Source organism: Protopterus annectens, chromosome 9.part0 (genome assembly GCF_019279795.1).
Source record: "Protopterus annectens isolate FY-2018-M chromosome 9.part0, PAN1.0, whole genome shotgun sequence".
In the NCBI taxonomy this organism is placed as follows: Eukaryota; Metazoa; Chordata; order Ceratodontiformes; family Protopteridae; genus Protopterus; species Protopterus annectens.
Genome location: NC_056743.1, coordinates 825,745,579 through 825,757,697, shown reverse-complemented (window position 1 = coordinate 825,757,697; position 12,119 = coordinate 825,745,579). Strand labels below are relative to the sequence as shown.

At 38.7% G+C, this 12,119-nt stretch overlaps 1 protein-coding gene across 2 annotated transcripts in view; it reads right to left on the bottom strand.

The window, feature by feature from the left end:
- The window catches only part of MCOLN1 (mucolipin TRP cation channel 1), a 640,674-nt gene that overhangs the window by 394,461 nt on the left and 234,094 nt on the right, over positions 1-12,119 (bottom strand). For both annotated transcript variants that reach the window (XM_044083494.1, XM_044083493.1), the window contains exon 4: positions 2,876-3,032. In XM_044083494.1, coding sequence (XP_043939429.1) covers positions 2,876-3,032 — 157 coding nt within the window. The remainder of the gene's footprint in view (positions 1-2,875; positions 3,033-12,119) is intronic.

Genomic DNA, 12,119 nt, shown 5'->3' with positions numbered 1-12,119 from the left:
TAGGGGTGGGGGTGGTAGTTTTACCTGGTCTTAGCAATGAGTTTAAAGTGTTCCAGAATTTTGTGGGGTTTTTTGAGTGTTTGTTTTGTAAACTGAGGAAGTAGTTTTGTTTGTTTTTTGGCCAAGTTCCTAAGTTGTTTATAGTTTTGTTTACTTTGGTTAGAGTTGTCTTTTTTCCACTGTTTCCAGGCTGTGTCCCTAGATTTTAATAAGGCTCTTGCATCTTTACTCAGCCATGGAGCACAGTTTGCTTTGGCTCTAATTTTTCCGATTGGGGCAATTGCATTTAGCACCCTGGTGAATGTTTTGTTGAAATAATCAACTGCCTGGTCTAGGTCTAGGGTTCTAAGTGGCTCCCAGTTGCATTGTTTTAGAGTGTCATTTAGATCATGTGGGTTTAACATCTGCAATGGTTACTCCAACTCACAAAGGTGGATCGTCAACTGACCCCAGAAACTAAAGACCTATTAGTCTGAGTAGTCTAATATGTATAAACCACTGAACAAATTCTCATGGGAATGATCAACAAAGACATAGGTGACCTTCAGACACTGGACCCAAACCAGTGTGACTTTGTCAAATGAAGGTCATGTCTACTTAACCTGTTGGACTTCTTTCAGAAGGTCACCAAGGCAATGAATGAGTGGAAAATGGTGCATACCACCTACATGGACCTGGCTAAGGGACTTGATACACTACCCTAATCAGGTATAGTTGACAAATTCACCAAACTGGTCATAAAATCCTACATAAATCAATCAATTGACAGCTGGTTCACAGACAGGACCACAGGAAGTCCAAATTGGTGATACCCCCTCCAGTAATAGACCGGTCACCAATGGGGTACTTCAGGCCTCCATGCTGGAATAAATCATATTTGGCATCTACTTCTTTAAGGTAAAGACTAATGTCAAGGGCCTTTGGCTGACCAAATTTGCAGGTGACCACAAACTAGGAGCTATCATAGAATCCCCTCATGACACAAACATCTTACAAGAGGTTCTAACACAGACAAATGACTGGTGTCACAAAGTCAAAGACTAAAACTCAACGTCAAGAAATGCATTACAGTGTCTTTTGGGAAAACTGACATCCAGGCTAATTACTCCATTGATAAGACGCCACTAAAATTTGACCCAGTAATCAGGATTTTGAAACATATAAAGACAGTTATTTGGCCTTTAACCAACATGTGGCCAAGGCAGTAAGAAAATAATTCTGTGTCACCTAGCTTATAAGTAAGGGCATGGCATTCCATGTCCAAGGAAGTCATATTGCCACTTTATTTGGCCTTATCATACCCATCATTGAGTAGAATGCCCCCTTCGGCATGTACCTGACCAGACATATGCAACAGTTGGTCCACATACAAAGGCTCCTTACCAGGAGAATCCATGGTATAAACACACTGGACTACACAGATCATCTTAAAGCCCCATCTCTATATGCAGGTTACTGAGAAGTACCTATGCTTGGCATACAAGGCATCTTTGGATCAGCTCTGATGGATCTTTTGCACATCCACAAAATGAACAGCAACAGAACCACAAGATCCAAGGATTTAAATTTTGCTTGTGACACAAATAAGGCTTGTTGGTAAGATAGATGCATGTCTCAAAGGATCCCCATGCTCTGGAACAGGCTTCACATCAATATGAAGCAGAGCTTTTCTCAGTCTATTTGAGCATAACCTTGCCAATCAATGGGAACTCAGACATTCACCCCAGGTCTGGCCCCTATGTCTCAGACAGTAATGCTCAAACTGACAACCCCCCCCCCACATAACTTCTAGAAAGTTCCTAACTAACATAACCCAACCTAATAAAACACACATGCTACACAGGAACACAACAGGTCTACTTCTAAATTTCAAAAAGTCAAAACTTCAAATTTGTTATGGTTGAGGCCATAACATCGAAGTTTTGAAACTTCGAACCATTTAAATGGAGATCGCCGTACAGCAAGGAATGGTATACTTATCATACTCCTCACTGTAGTGTGATCTCAGAGTTGGTACATTTAATTAGCAGGGGATGTGGGGGATGCCCCCCTACAAAAACATAAAACAAGGATTTTTTTTTGTTTGTTTTTTTTGTTTAAATTTTGAAGTTTCAAAACTTCGATCTTATGGTCTCGACCATAAGAAATTTGGGTCTATATTAGAAATATTGAGCGCTCACACACTCACATGAGCGTAAATACAGTAACTCGAAATCACTACTGTGGGGGGCTTCACCCCCCCACACCCCCGCTAAATATATATTACAACTCCGAGATCACACTACAGTGAAGAAAGGGCAAATATTCCGATCTTCACTGTACTGCAATCAAAAAAAAAAATTCAAGTTCCTGTATATTTGCTCATGTGAGCATTCCATATTTCTCCCTTTCGGTGTTCTAATATAGACCCAGAAATTTGAGGTTTTGAAACTTCTAAATTTAGAAGCAGACTCAGACACAACTGGGTTGGATTGCATGGCTAGGCTTATAAAGCCTATAAAGGTTGTTGTTAGCCTAGTATATACCTATGAAACTATGAACTATGAAAAAGATCCAAGGCTTCCAACAGACAGTAACACAGATGTGAGGGAGTCATCACCAAGTACAAAAAGAGCCATATTAATGAATTTTCAGCCATATGTATAGCAAAAGAATTGTGCAGCAGACATGTAAAGTAGATAGCTTCCACATCCTTAAGGACAAAATGGAATTGTTGTTTATTTTTTTATGTAAGCAGTAAGAGATCTGCCAATAGTGATACATAAAATTATCTGAAAAAAAGATGGCATACACTCAGCTTCCTATTTTTAAATTTAATATCTGTTCATCTAATAAAACAGAGTTGCAGAGTATGATAAAAAGGCAAATGTCATACCTGTTTTGACAGCAGGATCAATGTTAAAAGTATCATTGGCTGGGTCTATTCTCCCTCGCTTAAAGTAGTGCTGGCAAAGCATAAGGGCAGACCGATTCTCTTCTTTTCGTCTTACATAGGCATAGCGGCCAATTGATGTATCGTGCAAATGCAGATACTACAAGGATTTAAAAAAAAAAAAAAAAAAAACAAGTTATTTCTGTAAAGTGCTTAAAGGTACGTTTACCACAGAGTTTGGATTTCAGAAATACCCCCCTCCATTAACATGCAAGTAAGGTTAACTGCTTAAACAATCCGATGATCACAAGGCAGAAAGGATATCTTATGGGTTCCTATCAGAAGGCGCATTCTGTCTAATGCGTCTTGGTCGAACTTCAAATGTCGAAAACGCAAAACGACGAAGTGGCACATAAGCAAATTCTTTCCCTGGGAAAGAAGTTGCTTGGCCGCTTCCATCACTTTGCCATTTTTGGCACTGTAGTGCGATCTTGGAGTTGGTATATTTAAGTAGGGGGGATGTTGGGGGCACAGCCCCCCCCCCCACATCGGAGGGTGTGGGGGGCAAAGCCCCTCACTTTATATAATGTTTGAATGTATGTGGTTTTTTTTTTTTTTTTTTTTTTTTTTTTTGGGAACAGCGATTTTTTTTCCTGGGGGGAAAAAAATCGTTGTTCTGGTAGTTCGAAGTGTTGTGAATTAGAACTTTTGAGTTCGCTATAACACCATTTGATCATTCGTTGTTATAATATAGACCCTATGTTATGAGAAAGTACTGACATCTCCAACAAAGATGGATTCAACATCAAAGGAAGGTACCAATAATCCTAGCCTAGTATGAAAATCCTGATACCTAACCACAACCACTTTTTGGATGTACCCATAAGGCACAACACAAAATCCCAAGATCTTCGGGAAAAGGAAGTTATTTTTCCTTGGGGTATAACTAAACACAAATATTGGACTTAAGGGATTGGCTGCAAAAGCGATCAAACCAGTTATGTTCCTCATGTTCAATGCAACTCCAAGGCACACATTTCTACCACATAGTGTGGAAAGGACCAACATTTCCCCTATACATAACTGAAATGCAGGTAAGGGATCAAAGCATGAGCGAGCAAGTAATTTCTCAGTGCACACAAGTTTGGCAGTTCCTTTACACTGAAGCCAGAATATGTCAAAGATAGAGGCAACAATGAAATACATCTCTAAACAAGAGAGACAGCACACAAGACAACACAGTAGACTATATTTACCAAAAGTCTTAGGGTCCTTGTACATCAGAAGCAATTGGGATTATATTGAACTGTGCCCATCAAGCGCTTCTACTCACTTGAATTTCTTAAACTTATTTTGAAACAAGGAACTGTGCTTGTGATAAATCAGTGTGAAAAATCAGCTTTAATAAAATATTTTGATGAAAAATTGTCAAGTGGCTGGATACCAACATAAGAATTATAGAGATAAAGTACAGCTGTGTAAGAACTTACCAGAACATTGGAAGTCCTGCTGATCACTACTGCAGTATTCCAAACCGTTGGGTTATAAATAGATAATATCCACAGAATACTCACAAAAGTCAAATGGTTACCTGTTTAGTCCATGGGTGCCAGTCATGTTGATGTTTCCTGCTGTTGGGATCAGTTGAGAAGCTTTCCAGCTAGCCAAAGTACTCGAGAAATAAAAGGCTGCAGACATTTCACTCCTTTTGTAAAAACTGTTTACTGCGCGAGTAATGGCAGATGAGTTCTTTCCGAGGTTTATTACTGACCAGTGCTGTACTTATAATGAAATATGTGGTAGTATTTGTATGTTTGCCAGGGCCCCCTGGGAGTGTTTGTCGTTTCTGGTAGGGCCCAAGGGTGGTGGCTTACAATCTGTTTAAGATGGCACCCCTTTTTAACCCTTATTGTGCTGGAGTAAATTAAATTCATGTCATGCTTTTAAGTATAGGATCTTTAAACATTTATCAATAGTATGCTTTAACAATGCTTTAAAGCTGTGTGTGAATCACTAATAAGAATCGCAAGCTTGCAAATGGATAGAATGTAATAAAATTAAGGCAGTTTCACCCATGTTACTGTTTTTTTTTTGAGAAAATAGCATGTATGCTTAGGTTAATGGAGACTGTGTTGAAAGAAAAGTCGAAACAATAGCAAGCACTTTTGCCAAGATGAAGTTTCAACAGATCTACCATATAAATTATTAAAGAGATATTATTACTATGGGGGAGGGGCGAGAGGGAAGGCGATAGAATGGGTCTGGATTTTAAAGAATGGATTTCATTCTAAGCTAGTATCTCTACTAAAAACCTGCTGCTGTTGATTTCAACCGCTGAATTGATTTTGTCCTCGTCTAGTGATATTACCTCTCTTTTTTTGGCTCTGTAGAAACCTTATATCCTTCTATGTACAGTACTAGGTTTAGTGTCAGCGAGGGCCTAGGACCAGAATTATGGGCATGGTTAACTTCTGATGAGATTTATTTAAGTTAAAAAAATAAGAGTAAAATCAAGAGAGCTATAAATATCTAATACTGTCGTTTTAAAACTCAAATGCTTTGTTTTTGAACACCTAATGCTGTGTTTTTAAAATAACAATTGTTGGGCAATATGGGAATGCTGTAAAGGGATAAACTGATTAATGTCAGAGTTAGGACTTGGATCTATATTTTGCAGTTTTATTTAACAAATTTCCATGTAGTGGGTCACTTTTTAGATAAAGCAGACTTACTATTTACCAATAATTTGTTTATACTAAAATTCTGATAGGCAAGATCCCAATAAGCCACAGAGTATTGTATTATTTGAGATGGTATTTTTAAAATGAACAAAGGTAAAAAATGTCTTAGGACTTATCTAAGCTACAATTTTAAGTCCTGTGTAACCAAACTGAATTTGAGTTAAACTTGAGAATTGATGGTGCCTACCTCTGTGGAACTTGGCACCAACCTTAAATTTAACTGTCTCCTGGTTGTCTGTTCAATGGTGGCGTATGCAGTGGAAGGTATGGTGCCTGGGGCCCAAACCGTAACTTCTGCTATAATCTGATTAGAATTAAATTTAGTAGACTTAAAATAGGTACATTTAAAATAATGTTAGCGGAAACAAATTTACTCTGTCAGGCACAAGTGGAAATAAAACTCCCGTCATAAATATGCGTGTGCGTGTGTGTTGAAGTTTGTGGAAGCACGTGAAATGGAGTCTATTGTCATGCTGTTAGGGAAAGGCCAACATTCCTTATATTAGTGTTGGGTCATGGATCACTATCATGCAATTAGTGTTTAAATGCAGTAACAGGAACAAACCACCAGCACAAAGGTTAATACAGGGGAAATCCAGACAGCAAACAGTAAAACAAAGAACCACTGGAACACATGAATTGTTAGTCTAGACCAAGAAAGAATATTTGTTAGAGTGCACCAAATATACACAATGTAATACAAATGTTCCTTGCAAACTGCTTTTAACTGTCCTAACTAAATGTTTTTATATTTCTTGGTACTCTATCATCAAAAACAAGAAGGAGCAATGGGTACACCTACAGCTAATAGCTATGCTAACATAGTTTTGTATATATGGGAGCGTCAGCACATTTTATCAGACAATATGTTTTAAATAAGGCTTTATTCTATCGTCGATTTGTTGATGACCTTTTTGGGAAATACTAGTTTTAATGATTTAACTGAATATTTAACTAACAACTTCATTTTTAAGATTTAAGAGCAATGTAAATAGAGATTTTATTTATTTTTAGATATCACTGTTTTGAAGGATGTTAACAGGAGCACTAGGTACTAAACTTTACAAGAAACCAGCAAAAAGGAATTGATATCTGTATAGGAGCAGCATACACCCTCAGTATATGTTCAAAAATATTTTTAAGAATTAATTTACTAGAGTTGCCAAGCCGAATACCTCTGATGAGACTATGAGTATGCAGTTTAATGATGCTTTTTCTGACTTTAAAGGCAAGAGTTACAAAAATAATGAGTTAAAGGATGCCTATAATGATGTTATTTCATTAAGACAAACTAAAACTAGGTCTATATTTCCTAAATCTAACATATTTTAAGACATGTTCATGAACTTAATCAAGTGCTTTCTAATATACCAGCCTAAGTCAGAATTTGAAAAACAAGCTATACTATAAAGAACAAAGAATGGTTAATAAATTAGACCATTCTAAGAAGATGGGTACTTTTAAATGTTGTAGGTGCAGGTCCTGCCAGTATGTTTTAAGCTGTAACCTCTTTAAACATCCAGTCACCTCTATGGTATTTAAGTTATACGATTATGGTAATTGTAATACCAGTAATATAGTTTACCTTGCCTTATGTCAAAAATGCACTTCATTCAGTGTGGACAAAACAAATAAGAAATTTAAAGATCAGATAAGTAAACGTCTATCTGACATTAAAAAGAGAAGTCACTACTAGTGCTCTTTATAGACACCAAAAACACAAAGGTTCTGCTCTTGCTTTTCAGTTTTTAATTTTATGTTTTACTAATAGCTCAGTTCATGGTGGAAAAATTGTACATCAGACTGAATTAGATGAATGTTATTGGATTTTACGCCTAGCTGCACATATATCACCACGCTTGAATAGTACTGTCTCTTTAAAACCTTTGCATGTTGAACGTCAAAGGCATGAGTAAGTAATTATGACATCACTATATAAATGAGTTTGATACGATATTTCTGTACTAAGTCTGAAGAAGCCTGAAGGTGAAAGTATTTTTACTTGCATTTCATTAAAGTGTCCTTGGTCTAGACTAGCAGTTTGTCTGTTCCAGTGGTTCTTTGTTCTGCTACTTGGTCTTTAAATGCCTGAAGTTTTAATTAGTTTGTACCTGTTTTAGGGTACCGGTGCAAGAGTCTGCCACTCTTCTTAGGTTATAAGTACAGTGGAGGTAAGATTAATGCATATAGGTTGTGAGCTAGTAATTATGTCTACCTGTCCCCTAAATTCACATCTAATTAAAAAGTTAACTGAATAGTTGACTTCAACCGGGGATTGAAAAAACAGCAAATGGAGTGGGGATTTTTAACAGATAGTGTCATTCAACAAAAATTGCTCTTCTAACCATCGTGAAATTTAAACTATACATGCTATGAAATGGATCAACGACTGTGGATCGCTTGTTCCCTTTTTATAGGCTTTTTATACCGCTTGTTATAGAGTCTGCTCAGTAATGTGCGGGCTCGTTTCTGATAAGAGATGGGTGGGGGTCCCTTGGTAATTTGGTCTAGAACGATTAACGGATTAAACAGGTAATTGTTAGACAATATCCACAGAATATCCACAAAAGTCAATTTGTTTTTGACCCCCAAGACCAAAGGGCAGGAAGGTTTCCAGTATGTCCACAAAACATCTAAGCCAGGATAGCATGGTTTAGCATTTTTGATTTAACCTGTTGGGTTATCTTACCACATAACCTGGATGTCCAGCTGCAGTATCAAAGCCAAAATCTTTCACACAGCCATGTATCTGAAGTATGACCTAAGCCCATGGACATAAGGGTACACAAGCGGACACATGACATAGGTCCTCAGACTATCTCCAAGCCTGAAGATGCCTAAGAGACAAAATAAACTGTTCAGCTAAAAGGATAGGTGGAAAAACAGTGATACCCCTTGGTCTATGAGGAAAAATGGAAGAAAAATCAGAAAGGGGCAAGGAATACTACAACAGCAATTAGTAGGACATCTACTATTATGGTAAATTCTTACATAGCCACACTATGTCCTTCCTTAGATCACTGTTGCAGTATTCTAGACTGTTGGATGATTCTGAAAGCTTAAGAGGTATAAAAGATGGATGGAACGGAGATAGGAGAATTGTCTAGTAATCCAGAGAGGACTGATCTGGCAAAGGCATCCATCTATAATGTCTGGTGAAACTATAAACAGACGACAAAGCAGCTGCTTCTGAAACTGTTCTACAGGCAACCCCTTTGTAAAAGGCTCCAGAAGAGGCCACTGCTATAGTTGGACTGAACCTCTGGTAGAGAGGGTAAGGATTTGCCATGTAGAGTGGAACAAAAGGAAATGAATTAAGAAATCTAGTTAGCAATAATTTACTTTGAAGTTGGGTCTCCTTACTAGTAATCTTGGAAAGAGGCAAACACTTGGTCATCTTCGCAAATATCCTTGGTCTTATCCAAGTAGAATCTGAGCTGCTATTCACATCCAAGGAATGTACAATTCTTTCTCCCTTATCTTGTGGATTAGGAAAGAAAATGAGAGGATTTATGGCCTGACAGAGACAGTTCATTTACTACTTTAGGCATGAAGGAGAGATCAGACCTTAAAGATACACTGTCCAAATGAAAAATAAAGAAGAGGTTTGCCATAAGGGCTTACAGTCAAGAGACTCGTCGGACAGAATTGAGAGCTACCAGAAGAATAATTTTCCAAGTACAATGTTTGAGAGGGGTAGGTGCTGTTGGTTTTAAAGGAGGGAGAGAATTTTTCCTGCACAAACATGAGGTCCCAAACAGGGGGGATAGCTTTCCTTGGAGGTTTCAGGTAGAGTATACCTTTTAAGAATTGCTTTACCTCTAGTCTGGTCCAGAGGTAGGCACAAAGACATGGCTGAAATGTTTGCCTTAACAGAGCAGCACATTAGGCCAGATTGCACCAGCTCACACAAATAAGAGAGGACTACTCGGGTATTAGCCTAAAGTGTGACCTGATATTTAGAAAAACACCATATAGTAAATATTTTCCATTTTTTTTATGTAAGAATTTCTGGTAGCAGTTTTTCCTGCCTCCTTAAGAACCTTAAGCATGTCTGCAGAAAATTTGTATCTAAAAAGGATCAGAATCCTATCATTCATAATGTCAGGTTAAGGGATGACAGACTGGGATGAAGTAATGAGCCCTTCTGCTGTGTGAGCAAGTCCACTGTGGAGGGAAGCTTCTGGTGATGGACCATGGCAAGGTGGAAGAGTAGGGGTAATCACTGTTGCCTTGACCAAGGAGGAGTCACCAGTAAGATCTTTCAGTATTCTTTCTGGATTTTTAATAAGACTTCAGGAAGAAGAAGAAGTGGAAAGAAAGCATACAAGAACCTCTCTTTTCAAGAGAAAGACATTCCACCCATTTTCTAAGCTTGAGGACAGTAGGTCGTGCTGCAAAAGAGCAGAAGGTGTTTGTTGTTGATAGAGGCAAAAAGATGTGTGCCCCCCCCCCCCAAACTATGTCTAAGAAGCTCTCTCTGTACCACAGTATTTCCTTCTTCAGGTAAGGCAGGAGATGGACCTGTGCATCCGGAGGATGAAAATGTTGGGACCAGGTGGATTACAGGTACCACTGGAATATCTTCAGATGGTGTTTGACAAAGGGGACTATAAGGATGGTTGATGCCATTAATTTCAGTGCTCTGAGGATCTCCCTTGAAATACAGGACTGAAGAGGAGAAAGAAAGGAGGCAACTAGTAGTTAGGCTTTGCTCTCTGTCTAGCAGAAGGAAGAACTGCATGAGTTGGGTATCTAGTCTGCACCCCAAGAAAACTAGGTCTTAGGTTGGTTTCACTGCTGACTTTTTCCAACTGATTATGAAGCTCAGAGCCTGAAGTAGGGTCATGTTGAATCTGAGATAAATCAAGAGTATCTGCTGAGAAGCAGCTTTTATTAAAAGGTCATACAGATAATGGAATATCTGGATTCCCTGCATCCAGCAGCAAATTATTATTGGGGTGAGGTACTCTGTGAAAACCCTAGGGGTGTACAGAGTCCAAAAGGCAAAGCAGAGAACTGAAAGTGTGACGAGCCAAAAAACCTCAAAAATTTCCTGTAAGCAGGTTGAACAATAATGTGGAGGTGTACATCCTTTAGGTCCAAAGACACCAGGAAAGCTTTAGGATGGCTGAATGGAGACAGATTCAGGGACATCTTGAAAGATGTAAACAGGAGAAAGGTGTTGAAGGTGCAGATATCTAGGATTTGTCTCCATTCCTTTTCTTGGAATGAGGACCTTTTCCCACATATTATGGAGGTATTGGCTCAGTTGTGCCATGCTGAAGCAAGCTTTGAATGATGGAACAGAGCAACTATTTCACACTTTGCAGAGCAAAAGAGATGCCAGTGAAAGAAATTCTTTCCAAGTCATTTTTTCACTTTTGGATGACTGAAAGGACTCATTTGTCTGAAGTGATGAATAGCCAGTTTTTTAGGGATGAAGACAGCCTTCTGGATGGGGAAGGAACAGACTGAGGGGTGGAGAGGGGAACAGAAGGTAGTTAGGCAGACTTCTCCAGCTTAGAAGGCTTCTCAAATGTAGAGTTCCAGTTTGGTTTGTCCTGGAATCTTTTCCTGGGCATTTTCTTGGCCTTATGAGAAGCACTAAGTTCAAAGGAAGTGAATTTTGCAGGGAAATTCTTTTGGTATCTTGGGAAAGAAGTAATTAAGATCTGTCTAAAGACCTTCATAGTTTTACCTTGCTCCTGCAATTCTTAGAAAAGACTGGCTGCATCTGGGACCAAATGAAAGGTCCATGTTTAAAGATAGTCTATCTGTTTCATCACAATATCTTCTGGAAGGGGCTGTAAATGTAACCATGCATATCTCCTGATCAAAGAACCTGTAGCAGCTGCCCTGGAGGAAGCTTCCACTGCATCACAGCTGCATTTAATGTTGTGCCTAGCTACTTTGGAAGCCTGAGCCACAAAAGACAAAGCCTTTTGTTTACTGGTAGGTCCAGGGGAGATCAAAGTTTTATTTAAAATGCTGAAAATCGACAACAAGTAAATAATTAGTTTGTTAATTCAGAGGTCTAAAGGCCAGAGTGGAGGACATAAAAACTTTCTTCCCCACTCTATCCACTGCCCTGCTGCCCCTATCTGAAGGAAGACCACTGACACCAGACAGTAACTTAGAGGTATTGTCAGTGGACAGGAATTTCAAGTCCTCGGGTACCTTGTAAAATCTGTCAGACCTTTTAGGTGTTGGAGGCTGCGAGTCTGGTGCAATGAAAATGGATGTAAAAGCATCCAGGTAAGCATCCAGAACAGGAGTTACAAGAGCAGGAGCAGGGGTGCCTACTTCCAAGAGGTTATAGCATCTCTGCTGAACTTTAGAAACCTGTTTAGATTCTCATACAAATGTTTCATCATATTAAAAGTAGTTTCCTCAAAAAAAGCTTCTTCAACAAAGGAGTCAGGAGAACAGGAATCATCATCGTCAGATGTCACTTGATCTGGCAAATGGATACATAATGAATAGGCTAAAGAGTCTGATTCATC